The 18,928-nt window shown below is 41.9% G+C and overlaps 1 protein-coding gene across 1 annotated transcript in view; it reads right to left on the bottom strand.

The window, feature by feature from the left end:
* LOC138642673 (cadherin-19-like) overlaps positions 1-18,928 on the bottom strand; it is a 225,822-nt gene that overhangs the window by 102,004 nt on the left and 104,890 nt on the right. The window contains exon 4 of the mRNA XM_069730990.1: positions 5,977-6,096. Within this exon, the coding sequence (XP_069587091.1) occupies positions 5,977-6,096 (120 nt within the window). The remainder of the gene's footprint in view (positions 1-5,976; positions 6,097-18,928) is intronic.

Here is an 18,928-nt window from a genome sequence, read left to right as displayed (position 1 = left end):
AGAGATGGATTACATATAGTAAATACAAATAGAATAGGTAGATATATAGATGTCTGTGACAAATACAATTAGTACAGTGTGTACAGCTTACTGTACATGTATTAAATTAATAAAAGATTAATTTCTAAAAAAAATTGTGTGAGATCCTGCATAATTTTCCCAACCAGCAGAGGAAAAGCCGATGGCTAGGAGCAGATGTTTACCCATGGGAATTGGGTAATACCCATGGAGCTTCCCAGGTTATTATTATTTTTTTTAAATCCTCTGGAAGCATGGTTGAAAAGCAATGTCTGACTTTCATGTGTTCATTTTCATAGATCTTTAATTTATTATTAGTTTAGTCTGATTCATGTTATTTCTGTGACCATTGTGGGTTTTTCTGTCATTAAATGAGGGATACCAACAATTTTGACTACATGTGTATAGCTAGATAAATATATAAATACATAGATCGATAGCAATATGCTAGTGTCTTATATTATCAGTGTTTGTGTGTTTCTTTTCTGCACCAGTTTTTGTTTTTAAGCAAATAAATAAATAAAATAAAATCGTGTGTGGTCCCGCATCATTTTCATAACCAGCAGAGGGAAAGCAGATGGCTCTGGGGCTAATATTAATGTTATTAATGGCTTACAGCTATTTTCTTAGCCTTTACTGGTTAGTTTAGAGGGGGACCCCAGAATAAAATGACTTAGGGTCCCCCTATAAATTCTAACAAGCAAAGGCTAAACAGACAGCTGTGGGCTGATATTAATAGCTTGGGAAGGGCAATTATTATTGCCCCCCTCCCAGGCTAATAACATCAATAAGATGCACCAAGTCTGGAGCTTAGATTCACTTTTCCCACTTTACCTGGTACGGTGCAAAGAGAGGCAATTGGGTTAGGTCACTAGGTGTTGGTCTCAGCTGTTTTATGGCCGCTGACATCAAGGCCAGGGATTGGTAATGGAAAGGCTTCTATAAGACCCCCCCATTACTAACCCTATGGTCACGTTAAAAATACCCAGGTAGACAAAAGTCCTTCAACTGAAAGAAAGACATAGACTCCTTTGTTTAATACAAACACTCCCACCCTCTTTTACCTATTTATTAGTGTAAAACAAAAAATACCTTATTCCTCACCTGTTAGACGATAATCCATTTGTCCTACCCTGTAATACATCTCTCCTTTATCTGGATGCCTTGCTGAATGATGACATGATGCAACTGTTCACCCTGGCATTCAGAAGACAGCTTCAGTAACCTGTGGTGACGTCATTGAGGTTGCTGCAGGTCACTGAAGCTACGGTTCCCACAGGCAGATCTTTGTGAGCGGCCAATGAAGTTTGGTGACTTCAATGAGATCACCTCTAGCACTGTGAGGAAATTCTCAGTGGTAGGAGTGCCATCATAAAAGTTCCCACAGGTCATTGGCCATCTCACATTGAACTGAGCATGGGAACAGCTGGCAGGGACTGGCAGAAACTTCTATGACATTACCGCCCTTCACTGAAGCTGTGTCCCAAGCTCAGCTCAGTGTGTCAGTGTGTTACAGATGGGGGATCATACTGTGTTGGAGTCACCACACTTTGTCGGGGGAGTTGAGGGTGGGTACAGTAGAATCATCATACTTTGCACGTAGAGATACTGTGGAAGAATTCACTGTGGTGATATCATTCAATGTTTGTGGAGCTATTTTTTGGCATCATAATTTATGGGTGCAATGAAAATATTAGTTTTTTTTATTGTTGGGGGGCAGTTAAACTTCTGCTATGGGGCCCCATGAATTCTATGTATACCCCTGCCATTATTAACTCTTATGAAAAATAAGAACATTGACAATACTACATGGTACTTCAATTTATGTCATTTACAATGAGATCCAAAAGCTTCTACACATATGAAAACTTAAGCTGTATTCTAGATCCCACATATATAAATTATGATGAATATACATCATAATGTATTATGCATTTATTGCATTTCTCTCCACCCATTGCAAACATTGGAAAGATATATAGTAACATTGCTTTAAAAGTCACAGTCAGATATGTTTCAAAATATTTAATGTCTGTTGCTAACAAATAAATATTTGGTAAATAAATGTCATTTTTTGGAAAATAAATATAGAAAAATTCTAGGCAAAGAGCAGTAGACAAGGTCTTATCCTCACTTATGCTAGTACAGATAACATTTCTCATCATGCCACAACCTTTGATCTCTGAAAAATGCTCACAATCATGCTGCAATACTTGGTGATTTAAAAGTTGACCTTGAATCCTATCATCATGACAAACTAGGTTCACTCAGACCTCAATAAATTCAATCGACTTGAACAGTTAATGTTAAAAAAAGGTCTGATTAAAAAGCCCTCAAATTGAAAAGCTGCACACATACCTGGAGCTAAAACTTATGCATTTTCATCCATGTTTAGTTCAAGGACACAACAATATCTGTTGTCAAGCCTAATAAAACATATCTGCAATTAAATATCATTTCAATATGCCATTGACTATTCAATTTAAGTTCAATGAGTGTACCAATTAGTGATGAGCAAGCGTGCTTTTCACTGCTTGATACTCGATTGAGCATCGGGATACTCAAGTATTCTTGTTACTCAATCGAATATCATGGGTGACTATCAAGCATTTTATGACTCTTAGACAGCCAATACACATGTGGGGATTGCCCACCATTCAATGAGTAATGTTGTACCCATGGAATCAAAAGGAGTATCTGAGTCACTATATATCATGAAATACAATTTTATTTGTACAAAAAGATATATATATATATATATATATATATATATATATTATATATAATATAACGCGTCACTCTGTCCGAAGCCTTTATAGACTGCGCAAGCGCAAGCTCCGGCGCAGTCTGGCCCCCTCAGAGTGATGCTCCCAGGAGATCGCGGTATGCGTAAACACTGAACGCACACCGCGATCTCCAACGGAGAGGCAGGGACCGCCAGGAGGGTGAGTATGAGCTATATTCACCTGTCCCCCGTTCCAGCGCTGCGTGCGGCTCCGTCTCCGTGTCCCGGTCCTCGGCCTGTGATGTTCAGTTCAGAGGGCTCGATGACGCGCTTAATGCGCGCTGCCCTCTGACTGACCAGTCACAGCCAGAGGATCCAGAAGATGGCAGCGCGCAGCGCTGGAACTGAGGACAGGTGAATATAGCAAGTGCTGGGGGGCCTGAGCTAGCGGCGATACCGGCACCTGACCCCCACAGCGCGCCGGTGTCCCCGCCTGCTCAGGCCCCCCAGCACTCGGCACCCAGCGACGTTGGTGAGTATGGTATTTTTTTATATATATATTGCAGCAGCATACGGGCCATAAACCATAATGGAGCAGTGTACGGGGGCATATACAATGGAGCAGTGTACGGGGGCATATACCATGGAGCATCTTATGGGGGCCAAAAACCTTTATGGAGCAGTGTACGGGGGCATATACCATGGAGCATCTTATGGGGGCCATAAACCTTTATGGAGCAGCGTATGGGGCATATGGATGGGAGCAGCAAATTAAAGAATGGTGGCGCAGGATGGGAGCAGCACATGTCAGAATGGAGGCGCAGGATGGCAGCAGCACATTACAGAACGGAGGTGCAGGATGGAAGCAGCACATGTCAGAATGGGGGAGCAGGATGGGAGCAGCACATGTCAGGATGGGGGCGCAGGATGCGAGCAGCACATGACAGGATGGGGACGCAGGATGGGTGCAGCACATGACAGGATGGGGACGCAGGATGGGTGCAGCACATGACAGGATGGGGACCATATACCAATATAAATGCTCGCCACCCGGGCGTGGAACGGGTTCAATAGCTAGTATATATATATATATATATATATATATTACACAAACATTATTACAAATATTTTCTACATTTATAGGGATATATAAAAATTGATGATCCACAAAGATGACAATAATGCAGTGGCTGGAGACTAGGGTCAGGACAAATAAACAAAACACTGTTTTCAAACAATTTTGACCTGATTCATATAAATGGTCACAAGGTGAGAAAATGGGTCAAATCAAACAGTCTCACAACAGAAACTGAGAGAGACTGAGCGAGTCGACCCAGATCAAACCATGCTGCTGTAAGGCCTGTGTAATCCGGTGATAGAGTAACTCTGGTGTTCGTTATGCAGTGAAATAATGGTGAAAAATCAAAAGGGTTAATTACCCGGTATGTGGTATCTCCTGCCCAAGGTGCGGCCATGTACCCCTATACGTGTTTCACGAGTGTTGATATCCCTTCTTGTTTTCAAAAAGGGACAAATTTTGTATTTTTCTGGACCTTTTATACAATTTAAGTAGTCAACAAAGTCTTATATTTCAGACCCAACCCCACCTTAGGGCACGAGAATCTCATTAACACAAAACTGAAAATAAAGATTAAGAAACAACCAAGCTATCATTGACTTCTCGAAAGCTTGTTATTTGTTACCATCTTTTCAGTTAGCCATTTAAGGGTATCAACCACTGAAGACTCTCACATGTTAATATTTCTCTATCTACTCACTAACACAGTACAAAGATATATATATATACTAACACAGTACAAAGATATATACAAAGCGTCTGCCTTCGTTCTCTGCATTCTCAGGAACGGAGGCAGACGCTTGCAGCGGTGACAGCCAGGGTCCTTCGGACGGGTGAGTATATCCATATTTTTTATTTTTATTCTTTATTTTTTGCATGAATATGGATCCCAGGGCCTGAAGGAGAGTCTCCTCTCCTCCAGACCCTTGGAACCATACGCACCGCACACGCCGATTCCGATTTCCGATATCGCAAAAATATAGGAACTCGGTATCGGAATTCCGTTACACCAAATATTGGCCGATACCCGATACTTGCAGTATCGGAATGCTCAAAACTACTGTCAGGTAGTGTTGAGCGATACCTTCCGATATTCAAAGGTATCGGTATCGGATGGTATCGGCCGATATCCAAAAAATATCGGATATCGCCGATAGCGATACCCGATACCAATGCAAGTCAATGGGACACAAATATCGGAAGGTATCCTGGATGGTTTCCAGGGTCTGAAGGAGAGGAAACTCTCCTTCAGGCCCTGGGATCCATATTCATGTAAAATTAAAGAATAAAAATAAAAAATATGGATATACTCACCCCTCCGAAGGACCCTGGCTGTCACCGCTGCAAGCGTCTGCCTCTGTCCCTAAGAATGCAGTGAGTGAAGGACCTTCGATGATGTCGTGGTCAGGTGACCGCTCACCTGACTGCTCACCTGACCGCGACATCATCGAAGGTCCTTCACTCTCTGCATTCTCAGGAACAGAGGCAGACGCTTGCAGCGGTGACAGCCAGGGTCTTTCGGAGGGGTGAGTATATCCATATTTTTTATTTTTATTCTTTATTTTTTGCATGAATATGGATCCCAGGGCCTGAAGGATAGTCTCCTCTCCTCCAGACCCTTGGAACCATACGCACCGCACACGCCGATTCCAATTTCCAATATCACAAAAATATCGGAACTCGGTATCGGAATTCCGATACAGTAAATATCGGCCGATACCCGATACTTGCAGTATCGGAATGCTCAACACTACAGTCAGGGGAGTAAGGGATCTGGCATATCCCAATACAGACTGATAATCTTTTTTGTTCTCATAAAGATAAGATTCTGCCTGACAAGTCTGGCAATGGATTTCTCATGGAGGACATAAAATCACTCAGTAGACCTAGTGCTCCTGTACATCGACAGACAGCAGAGATAGCTGCTGGCCAAAAGACAAGCCAAGTAGTCATATAATGTGTGTAAGGGAGACTAAGATTTTTTTTATTGCATGCTTCTTCTTTTGTATGTACAATAATATTAGATAATATTTTGCAATAGCATAACCTGTATTATTTTTTAAATGATCCTATTTTAGTGTTTACCTTGAACTCTCTACATTCTATACAGTGTCACTACAGACCACCCCCTTCCAAACAAAACTACCTGATTTACCTGATTTTATTTCAATAGAAAACTGTGGTTGCCCTTGAAGAATGCTGTAAATCAACCTGGCATTATTTCCATGTGTTGGATCATCTTTATCTGTTGCAATTACTTGAGTGACGTATGTACCTATAATTTAACAAAAACAAAAATTAGATTAACAGAACTTTTAAGATCTGAATTGTTGGTGAAAGATATGGTCCCAAGCTTTATTAAGTGAAAGCAAATCTTTCAAATGGTTAACAGAAGTGTTATTGAATGGTAATCCATGTGACATGGCATCATTCCTGGTGCGACTGCAGTCATGTTCTCATTTAATGACATCAATGAAAAAACTTTGGTTTACCACTTTAAAATTTGTGTAAAAATAGATAATCTATGACACTTATTAAATTGATGTACACTTGGGGACATTGGCGCAAATATATCAGTGCACTCTTCAGCTGCAAATAAAACAATAACCACAAAATTGCAATAAGTATAATTAAAATAAATACTTAACATATTTGCTCTTAAAAAATGACTGTCCTGAGCGAGCTATTCAGATTCTACTAATTGCATAATAGAACATTGGTGTTTAAAGCCTTGTTTCACTAGCAGGACCATCCATGAAGAAGGAAACCGTAGTTTCCGAAACGCGTTGGTTAAGGCCCCTTCACATTTAGCGACGCTGCAGCGATACCGACAATGATCCGGATCGCTGCAGCGTCGCTGTTTGGTCGCTGGAGAGCTGTCACACAGACAGCTCTCCAGCGACCAACGATGCCGGTAACCAGGGTAAACATCGGGTAACTAAGCGCAGGGCCGCGCTTAGTAACCCGATGTTTACCCTGGTTACCATCCTAAAAGTAAAAAAACAAACAGTACATACTTACCTACAGCCGTCTGTCCTCCAGCGCTGTGCTCTGCACTCCTCCTGTACTGTCTGTGTGAGCACAGCGGCCGGAGAGCAGAGCGGTGACGTCACCGCTCTGCTTTCCGGCTGACCGACGCTCACAGCCAGTACAGGAGGAGTGCAGAGCACAGCGCTGGAGGACAGACGGCTGTAGGTAAGTATGTAGTGTTTGTTTTTTTACTTTTAGGATGGTAACCAGGGTAAACATCGGGTTACTAAGCGCGGCCCTGCGCTTAGTTACCCGATGTTTACCCTGGTTACCAGTGAAGACATCGCTGGATCGGTGTCACACACGCCGATCCAGCGATGTCCATGGGAGATCCAGCGACGAAATAAAGTTCTGGACTTTCTTCAGCGACCAACGATGGCACAGCAGGGGCCTGATCGTTGGTCGCTGTCACACATAACGATTTTATTAACGATATCGTTGCTACGTCACAAAAAGCAACGATATCGTTAACAATATCGTTATGTGTGAAGGTACCTTTAGAATTGGTCCTTCTGCTGCTCCTTACGGGTCTCTTGTCAAGTGACTCTCCGCATCATACCGGTCCTTGCTGGCTGGACACCATATGCTGCAAGTACCTAGACCAAGCAAGAAAGCCGTAGCTCCACGGCAGAATGGAAAAGCATCTAGAGAGGCTGTCACCAGCCAAGACAGCGCTCTATTCACATCATCGGTATCTACGCATAACTCACCCTGGGAGTGGGCAAGAAAGTTACCTGCAAACACCAGACAGGGAGATCCATTTCCATTTGGCTTTCCTAAGTGAACTCCAGGTTTTTACATGTTTGCATTATACCGATTTGCAAACTATTATACCTATCTGCTGGCCATTAGATAATCATCTTCTCCCTCAGGACAGTCATTTCTTAGGGTGCCGTCTCACAGTGGCACTTTGGTTGCTACGACGGCACGATCCGTGATGCTCCAGCATCGCACCATTATTGCTCCAGCGTCGTAGACTGCGGTCACACTTCGCAATGCACGACGCTGGAGTGATAATTTCATGACGTGTTTGCGATGTAGAAGCTGTTGGTTACTATGCGCACATCGTATACAATGTCGTGCACACCTTTGTTACACGAAGCGATCATGCCGCCACAGCGGGACACTTGACGACGAGTGAAAGTTTCAAACGATCTGCTTCGACGTACGATTCTCAGCGGGGTCCCTGATCGTAGTAGCGTGTCAGACACAGCGAGATCGTAAGTATATCGCTGGAACGTCACGAATCGTGCCGTCGTAGCGATCAAAATGCCACTGTGTGACGGTACCCTTAAGAGCAAATTTATTAAGCGTTTATTTTACTTACTAAATTGTGTACTGATAAAAAAGACTAAACAGAAGAAAGATGCTTCATTTCAAAGAGAATAGCATTTTTGCTAGGTCTAAGACATAACACTGATTAAAATATACAATATACAGCCCTATCTGCATTTCACAAGCTCTAGTACTAAATGCTGACCAAATGTCATTGTGAATAAATGGATTGGAGAGTACCACTTACATAGAGAGTTATGCTCTAAATGCAAAGCTATAGAATGTAAGACACTGGCCTATATTTGCAATTGAAGTCGAGAGTACTTACCATGAAAATCTTGACATAATTAGTAGCTTGTTTAAACATTTTATAGAAGCACTAAAGCTTGGTAAAAGCAGGAGAATCAATCTAATCTGTCTTTCATTACAAATGACAATTATACAAAGAGAATAGACTTTGTAAAAACAAGAAAAGCACAAATGTGTGGCAGATACACCTCTAGAAGGAATAGTGTACATAAATTAAATAAAAGCATGATTAAATGTAGTCATATAGCACATAAAATTCATATAGACTTGTATATATCAAGTATATAATATGAATCAATTGTGGATCACATGAAGCAATTTTAGGCACACTCGTATAGTAAAAAGTATATAATTGCAAAACAGGTATGAAAAAAGGCCATAAATATGACTCTGGGGTGTAGTCATCATCACCCTACTAGCAATAGTATTATTAAAGCAATAGGGTATGTGTACATGATTTCTTTTAGAGACATTGGCGCACCCAATGAGTTTTTCAAGAAGACGTTTCTAGAAAACGGTGACAGCGCGTTTACTGAGATATCTTTTTTGGTGTCCGTTCCATAATTTTTTTCTTTGACTTTGATGTGTGCATTGTTTTTAATACTTGTCTATAAAAAAAAGTGAACTTTCAAGTGGAAGACCCCAGAAAAAAGTCAGTTTTTTTTATTTTTGAATATTAGAACAAGGCACTCCTGATTGCAGGTGCACAAGTAAGGGCTCAATCTGTAATCCAATATATGAAGAACTTGGCACTCAAGTATAATGTGAAGAAATAATTTTAATTGTAATGCTCAGTAAAAGATGTGATGTTCCAGTCTATTGTACACCTTTTTCAGACAAACTGTGTATAAGAAATAACACAATCAAAAAGTGATGTGTACAAAAAATAGACAAAAATATAAGTAACACTATATGAAAATAATGCTTAAACAAGCATTGTTTGACCAAGTTTATCCCTTTATAGCGACTGTTGAGCCTGTAACATAACAAGTGCAGCAAAGCAATGCGCCATTCCACAAATGTCTTATAGTACTAAGTTGGCATCAAGAACATAATGCCTTTTTTTGTTGCCCTGGCCTTCAGAGTTCACAGATCCTATAGAGCATCTCTATAGCATGCTATAGTGCTTATCTGGGCTCCTAATAGTATGCCAGTATCTGTGAGTATCAAAAAGGTCCACCTGAGTCAATATTCCTGCAGATTGACTTAAAAATCAAGTGGAATTTATGGTACAACAAATTTCTGTCTTTCTAAAGAAAGTTCAATGTGCTGCTAGATTCATGTCTCCAACAAAGAGACCATACAATGTATGATATAACTCCTAAACGCATTTAAAAGTAAATTAGGCTTAATCTGCTTTTTACATCATTCCCGTAGAGTAAAATAATGCAGCAGCATGCTAGCACTGGGATGAGTGTGTGTCAAAGGAGCTTAGGAGCTGAACTCCCTCCACATGCAGTAAAGACCGGCTATGCTGACTGATCTTCAAACAACACTGTGATTTATAATATGCACTATAATAATATTGCAGTATAACGTTTAAGCAATCAGACTATCAGGAAAAGTTTAAGTCAACTAAGGGGATTTAAAAAAAATTAAAAAATGTAAAATATATATTTATTTAAATATAAAAAATATATAAAAACATAAAAATGTGAATCCTCTTTCCCTAGTAAGCACAAAAAGATTTAAAACATTAAAAACATATTTGTTATCGTTGTATCTGACCTATCAAATTATAAAATGAATGAGCTCATTCACAGCAAATGTGATGAAGAGAAAAAAAATGAAAATGGCAGAAATGTGGTTTCTCAATCACCACACCTTTATAAAATAATGTAATAAAAAAACTATCAAAATGTCATTTGTAATCTAAATTGGTTTCACTACCACCATCAGCTCACCACACATAAAATAAGCTCTCGGACAGATTGGGAAATTAAAAACGTTATGGGCTAAAATGGCAAAGCAAACTAAAAATTATTTAAATCTCTAAAAAAATGAGTAATTTCCCTACAAAAAAACAAGCCCTCATATGGCTTTGTTGAAGGAAACACAGAAAAAGTTATAGGTATTGGAAAAGGTAATGGGAATAATGCTAATAATTTATATTAGATATGAAACTATCACATGCAATAGAAAAAAGCAATAACTTCAGTAGCATACATTATCAGTGATGAGCTGTTAAAAATTGAGATGTAGAAAAGATTAATACTTTTGAAGAAGTTCCTCAACTCCATACCTACAGTAACTCTCGGTATACTGCTAACCTTTGTTCAATGAGGGTGAGTAGACATTCATCCTGGATCCCAAAGTGAAGACATTATTTGCTATAACTAATATACCTTAAAGAATGTTTTTTGTTAAGCTGATATTTTCTGACCAGGGATCTTCCCTCCTTCGTCAACATAGTGTCTCCAAGCAGTTGGCTCAGAGTCACCATATTGATGCTGAGGACAGAGAAGACCCCTGATCTACATAGCACAGAATGCACCAGAACCGACAAACTCAATCTTAAAGAACTTGTCCACTAATTCAACATTACATAGTAACATAGTAACATAGTTAGTAAGGCCGAAAAAAGACATTTGTCCATCCAGTTCAGCCTATATTCCATCATAATAAATACCCAGATCTACGTCCTTCTACAGAACCTAATAATTGTATGATACAATATTGTTCTGCTCCAGGAAGACATCCAGGCCTCTCTTGAACCCCTCGACTGAGTTCGCCATCACCACCTCCAACATTGATGACCTATCCATAAGATCGTAGGATAGGTGATTAATGTCTGATTGGCATTGGAGTGCTGCACCTGGCAACCTCGCCGATTACCTGTATTTGCTACCGGCAGCAGTTAGAACTGCTCATATACAGAGCTTCTCTGTCTACTGATAGTTGCTATGGCTGAGTACTGAACAATTATCCCACGTTGATTTGAATGGGGTACGTATGTGCAGTACCCGGCTATGGTCATTATCAGTAGAAGGGAGTAGCTCTTTAACTGAGCACAGAGACAATCGGCGGGAATCCTGGGTAACACACCCCCACTGATCAGGCATTGATGACCTATCCTAAGCATAGGCTGTGAAAGTTACAGTAGTGGATAACCTCTTTAATAGTAATATTATTCCTTCCCTCCTTGCATGAAAAAAATGATCTAACATATAGTTTTGAGCAGTAAACTTAGTTAAGAAAAATGAATAAAAGTTTTGGAGCCAGAGGAAACCGTAATGGACAAGGTAATTTTGCCATTTCAATTAATGATCTTCTAAATGTTCTAAAAATGAAAAGCTCATTTTAATAGAGCTTCTGAATTATGTGAGGTTATTAACTAAGGAAATTATATTTTCTCATAACGAAGATAAAGGTTAATAAAAAAGAACTGGTCAAGGAAGTACAAGATAATACCTTAAGTATATCAACTATTTGGGTCTCTAGTTTTGGACCCTGGCTGCTTAAAAATTTTAATTAAGTCCCAATGTAAAGACCCAAATAAAGACAGTCTGCATTGTTCTTATTTTTCATCTTTTACTAACTCAGTTGTGGTATTTGGCATGGAATTAATTTATAATATACAGTGATATATGTGGAAAAAATGCACAGACAATATTGCACTGCATTGTCTGCTATGAATAATGCAGTGTGTGTAATTTATTGCACTTGATTCAAGACCTCGTATTATTCATCACATGTAGGGCAGCATGGTGGCTCAGTGATCAGCACTGTAGCAATGCAGTGCCGGGGACCAGGATACAAAGCCAAATAATCTGGTTTACAGTTTCCCAAAAATCTATACAATTTAAATTGACAAATTTTTATTTTATATCTGTGCACATCAATTACTTTTCAATAACTTTGGCCTTTTGATAGTCTATCCTGCTTCAGTTGTGCATAATTATTTCATATTTGTTACATTAATTCACATCCTATATGCAAAGAATGGCCAAGAGGCAGTGATTTTTGATGTTCCATTTTTGCAAGGACTTAAAACGATAAATAATGATAAATTTGAAATGCTTTCAATATTGTTCTTTTTTTCTGTTTTTACCTAATTTCAAAGTAAATTTTAAACTTTAAGTTTAGCCATGTCCCCCATGTTAATATAAGATTTTCTTCAATTGCATTGCATTTTTAGTTACAAATATAACAAAATGATCTGTCATAAGTAGATTTCTTTATATCACACAATAAGAATTCAATTGGGAGGAAAATGACTTAAGGAGGAAAGCAAAGCTACTTACTGCTTTGACATTTTAGGTTTGCTTAGTTGGATTGCACTTCTGAAAAGCTGTTTATGATGCAACAAATATATTAACTTTTTGCTATTTACATGGGATAAATGCAAAGAAAAGAACACATATTCTATTAAACAAGCCTTCTCATCAAAGTGTTTATCCTCTTAATATATTGCCATCATCATAATATATAGCACTCTGTACCTACAATTGCTCATTTTACCCTTCTACCCAGTTAACTGTTCTCATTTCTATTAGATGTACAGTATGTTATGACATCATTAAAAACAGACCAATTGAATAGAATCAGGAGGTCTTTTTGTCCCTGCATGAGTCCTCATTAGATCTACAATTCAACATAATTGCAAAGTCCAGAGCAGCTGGGTCAGGAGTTGACGAGGTGGAGCTGGACTGAGCTGTAAGCCTGGCTAATCACAGTAATTCCACACAAAAGATGGCACTGGCATTACTGTAATTGGCAAGCAAATGTTCATTGGCTGCAAACATGCTGGCGGGTCACTCAAATATACCGAGGCGAACAGCTAATTACTCGCCGAGTAACAAATAACCCTAATACAGCACTATTTGTGCGAATAACGAATAGTGCCGAATGTATTCCCTCAACATTAATAATATTCATTATGTAAACAAAGGGGCAGATCACTGAGGGATCAGTGACCTGCCAACCTATCAGAAGCAATACTGGTGAATAATATTTTTTACAATACAATATTTGCAATAGTCATTATGTAAAATAAAGGGAAGGTCACTGAGGGACCAGTGACCTGTTAGAAGCCATACTGATGAATACCTAATCGGAGCACCACATGAAGACCCCCTACAGGCCTGAGCACGAGCATATCAATAACTCAAAACTGAAAACAAAGATTTAACAACAACCACAAGATGGATTTAATCAACCCAGGTATCATTTTAATCAGTATAACAGCACCAGCCTGACACTGTCTGTAGGTTACTGTGCACAATCCTGCTGACAGGTTTCCTTTATCCTAATAAAAGTAGAGGTAGGAAATTAAATGTCCTACGAGTCATTCATCATGAAAAATTCTCTTGAAATAACTGATTGTATTTACAGTTGTATTAAAAGACAAATTTAGCGCTTTTCTGAATTTATATTTATAGTAAATTAATGACATTATACTGACTAGCCTGAAGTCATTTCCTCTCCATAAATCCTTCAGTAACTATACATTTAACACTTAGAAATAAATAACTCAATTTCATTAACTTATCTTTACAAAGTATTTTAATAAAAAAAGATTTAGTTCATTTGACCATTTGTAACATCTTTTAACAGTTTACATATAGAATTAATGTTCATGAAAATGTCTAACTTTATAGGTTGAATAATAGCTCATGGTTGCTTTCACAATTCTGCAGGGAATGGAGCTGAAATCTCCAAGAACTCCTTGCTGAATAAATGTAAATGCAAAGTGCTTTCTCTGGTGATTTGCATTCCAGGAAGAGAAGTTTTTATACCAAGTAATATGCAATTGATAAAATAAAATTACTTTCCCACTGCATTATTGGAGTTCACCTACGTCGTTAGGGGTTTGCTAGTCAATAGAAATGAGTATATTGGTTTGAAGCAAATTGAATTCATCTTGACTGTTCTTGGGTTTCTCCTGTTAGGTGTAGGTGTCTAGTTCCTGCCGCAGCACAGGGTGAATCTCGAACCATGTCCGCTGCGGTCTCCCAATCTTCACCAGCCGCAGTGGAACCAGCTCAGTGGAGACATCGGTCCCAACGCCTGGCTCGGACAGATACTGCACGCTTGGTTACTGCTGCCCTTCAAGGTTCAGCCATTATAGCCAGTACCGTTTGGCGGCGAGCAGGCGCTCCTGGGACTAAGTCCTGCAATTATTTTGCAGCAGGTATCTCTGCACGGTGGACTCTGGGCTGCGAATGCACCTAATATCAATCTCTCTATTACTTGGTGCGTTCCGCTAGCTCTAACAGCATACTAGCGCCAGGGTCTGGCTAGTAATGGCGGATGAACAGCAACTGCTGCGGTACATCCAGCAGCTGGAGGGCAGGTTGGCAGCTCTCGAGCGCACAACCTCAGCTGTGAATGTTACTGCCGTAGCTGTTCAGGCTGCTAGCGTAGCTGCAGCAAGTTTGTCCACTGCCACCCCTCTTCTGACCTTATCTCGCCTCCCACTGCCTGATAAATACTCTGTTGATAGTAAATCTTGTAGGGGTTTTGTGAGCCAGTGCGCAATACATCTCGAGCTCCTGGCTGCATGTTTTCCCACAGAACAGGCAAAGGTGGGATCAATTATTTCTCTCCTAACGAACAGGGCGTTGGAGTGGGCCACACCGCTGTGGCAGCATGGCTACCATGTGGTGCAGAGTGCTCCGCTGTTTTTGAGCACTCTGAAACAGGCCTTTTTAGGACCTCGAGTCACCCATGATACGGCGCTCCAACTGTTGGCATTGACTCAGGGCTCGTCCATGGTCAGCCATTTTGCCGTCCACTTCCGGACTTTAGCATCTGAGCTGGAGTGGTCGGATAAAGAACTCATCCCTGTATTTTGAAGGGGGCTGTCTGAAAATGAGAAGGATGCTTTGGCCACTAGGGATATTCCCGCCACACTGGAGGAGCTAATAGCTGTATGTACTCGCACAGATCTTCGTTTTAACGAATGAAGCAAACCCAGTGTAGGCAGAGGTTTCGGCTGGCTTCCAACTTCGCCAAACCTTTGGAATCTCTGATCCAGTTGCCCGAGTCACATGAGGCCATGGAGTTGTCATGAGCGGGATCTAAGTCCCACCCCGCTAGTGCACTCAAGGTCTATCATGTCTGCCGACAGTCAGGACATCTTGCCTCCAGATGTTCCCAGCAGTCGGGAAAACGTCAGCGTCTAGTGGTTGTAGGAGGAGGTACACTAGACATGGCAACGTTTTCCACTAAACTATCCTTTAAGAAGACAATTACCATAGGCTCATCCACTCATTCGGTAGAGCTTTGCATGGATTCCGAGGCAGAGGGCAATTTTATGTAATCTGCCTTCACCCAATGACACGCAATACCCCTGGTGATGCTCTCCAAACCAGTGACCGTACGAGTGGTGAGTGGGTCGACACTGCCCTCACAGATAACACACCAGACCATCCCATTTACTTTCTGTCACCATCTCATCAGGAGATTATTTCTTTACTCATCATTCCTGAGGGAATTGATGAGGTCCTGTTAGGGATACCTTGGCTATGGTACCACTCCCCTCATATAGAGTGGTCCACAGGCAGAATTTTGGGATAGAGTGAAACTTGTGAGGGTAGATGTCAGAGGGAGTGTGTTGAGGTTGCTACTACTGAGGTACCCGCAGATCTTTCCTCTCTCCGCAAGCAATATTGGCCCTATGTAGACGTGTTTTCCAAAAGGGCTGCGGAGACCCTTCCGCCTCACTGTCCCTATGACTGTCCTATTGACCTCTTGCCTGGTGCTGAGCCTCCCTGGGGTCGAGTCTACCTGCTATCTCTCCTGGAGAAAAAGGCAATGTCTCAGTACATCCAGGAGAATCTGGCAAGAGGATTCATTAGGAAGTCAGTGTCACCTGCAGGGGCTGGGTTCTTTTTCGTGCAGAAGAACGCCATCACGGTTATGAACAGCTCCTGATATCTGAGCTCTTTGATAGGATTTGAGGAGCAAGGGTAATTACTAAACTAGATCTGTGGGGTGCTTACAACCTGATTAACATCTGTGAGGGGGACGAATGGAAGACAGCTTTTAACACAGGGATGGGCACTGCATGCTCTGTAATGCCCCAGCCGTTTTCCAAGACTTTATGAATGATCTCTTCTGGGATATGCTCTCCACCTCGGTTGTAGTCTATCTGGATGATATTCTCATCTACTCTCCAGATATTGACTCCCACCAGAGAGATGTTTGCAAAGTCTTTAACCTCCTACGGGCAAACTCCCTCTATGCCAAGTTGGAGAAGTCTGTGTTTGAGCAGGAGTCTTTGCCTTTCCTGGGCTATATCATCTCGGCCCAAGGATTGGCTATGGATCCCGCCCAGCTACAGACTGTTATGGACTGGAAGGAACCCCATTCTCTCAAAGCGGTGCAGCTCTTTATGGGGTTCATCAATTATTATCGCCAGTTCATTCCTCACTTCTCAACTTTGGTAGCTCCCCTGGTTGCCCTCACCAAGAAAGTAAACCCCAAATTGTGGTCGAAGGAGATCTCCAAGGCCTTCCACTCTATTAAGTCCCATTTTGCTAGTGCTCCCATTCTACATCGCCCCGATCTAGATAAGCCATTTATAATGGAGGTGGATGCCTCATCTGTCGGTGGAGGAGCAGTCATCTTCCAAAAAGATGCTCAAGGTCGGAAGCATCCTTGATTCTTTTTCTCCAAGACCTTTACGCCCGCGGAGAGGAATTACTCCATCGGGGACAGTGAGTTGCTAGCTATGAAATTGGCCTTCTCGGAATGGAGATACCTCCTGGAGGGTGATCATTTTCCCTTCCAGGTGTTTACCGACCACAAAAATTTGGCTTATTTGCATATTGCCCAGCAGCTAAACTCTCGCCAGGCTAGATGGTCCCTGTTCACCATTATCTTTCCGGGGAGAAGAACATCTGTGCCAATGCTCTCTCTCGCTCCATGGTGTCTTCAGTAGAGGAGGAGGAGCCTTGGCTAATTGTCCCTTCTGAGAGCCTGTTTACCATGGCTCCGGTTTCGCTCTGCCTCCGGGCTAGGCTTTTGTGCCATCTAATTTGCGACCAGAGGTTCTTTCTTGGGCTCACTCGTCCAGGGTGGGTGGACATTTTGGGACCAAGAGGACTTCTGAACTTCTGGCGAGGACATACTAGTGGCCGCATATGGCCCGTGATGTTGGGGATTATATTTGGGCGTGTGTCTCCTGAGCAAATAATTGGTCACCTCGGCAACGGCCTGCTGGGCTACTTTATCCCCTGCCGGTGGCAGACAGGCCCTGGGAGATGGTCGGGATGGACTTCGTTGTGGGCTTACCCAAGTCTCGTAGCTGCACCGTTATCTGGGTTGTAACTGATCATTTCTCTAAGATGGTGCACTTGGTGCCGCTTCCACGGTTACCTTCTGCTCGGGCCTTGGCGGCGTTATTCATAAAACATATTTCCCATTTACGTGGAATGCCTGATAAAATTGTCAGCGACCGTGGTCCCCAGTTCGCATCTCGGTTTTGGAGAGAGCTCTGCTCTTTACTCAGCATTGAGCTGAATCTCTCTTCTGCGTACCATCCCAAGACGAATGGGTTGGTAGAGAGGGCCAACCAGACTCTGGTCACATACCTGCGATATTTTGTCTCCACCAGGCAGGATGACTGGGCATCTTTGTTAACTTGGACAGAATTTGCTTTGAACAACGCCATAGCCGACTCCACCAGGCAGACTCCATTTCTCCTTAATTATGGCCAGCATCCGCATGCCCTTTTGCCCATGCCCGTGTCATCCACCGATTCTAGGGTGGCGGTGGAGGCATGTGACATTTGGGACCGCACACAGGATGCCATCCAGGCCTCCAAGGAGAGAATGAGGGTTTCTGCCAATGCACACCGGTGCCCCGCTCTGACATTTGCTCCTGGCAACTTAGTGTGGCTCTCCGTCCGTAACATCAGGCTGCGAGTTGAGTCCACTAAGTTTGCGCCTCACTACATAGGCCCTACAGGTTAACCCTGTGGTCTACCATTTGGCTATTCCTCCGCGCCTAGGTATCACCGATACTTTTCATGTATCCCTCTTAAAGCCCGTCTATATGTCCCGGTTTTCCGAGTCATCTGCCGGGACATCGGGTTCATCCTCTGATGAGTACGAGGTGAACTCTATCTTGGGGTGCAAGGTAGTACGTGGCAAAAAATACTTTCTGGTGGACTGGAAGGGCCACAGCCCAGAGGACAGAACCTGGGAACCTGTGGAGCACATTCGGGCTCCGCTGCTCATTGCACCCTTTGAACGTAGCAAGGCCCTAGGAGGGGGTAATATTAGGTGTTGAGTTCCTGCAGCTGCACAGGGAGAATCTAGAACCATGTCCGCTGTGGTTTCCCATTCTTCTCCAGCCACAGTGGAACCTATAAAAGGTTCGCATGGCCATGCGCTAGTTTCATTTGTGTTTGGCTGTTGCCAGTGGATACTCTACCACTCAGTCTATATGTGGTGTGAATCTGTTTAGCTTTGGGGCTGTACACTCAGGCAGGCAGCTAGCGTCAGTGGGGGCAATTAGCCTTGGCTTAGCATCTGGTTCCTTCA

The sequence above is a fragment of the Ranitomeya imitator genome, chromosome 6, assembly GCF_032444005.1.
Source record: "Ranitomeya imitator isolate aRanImi1 chromosome 6, aRanImi1.pri, whole genome shotgun sequence".
NCBI lineage: Eukaryota > Metazoa > Chordata > Amphibia > Anura > Dendrobatidae > Ranitomeya > Ranitomeya imitator.
The sequence above is the reverse complement of the archived record's forward strand: the minus strand, read 5'-3'. Positions and strand labels throughout refer to the sequence as shown.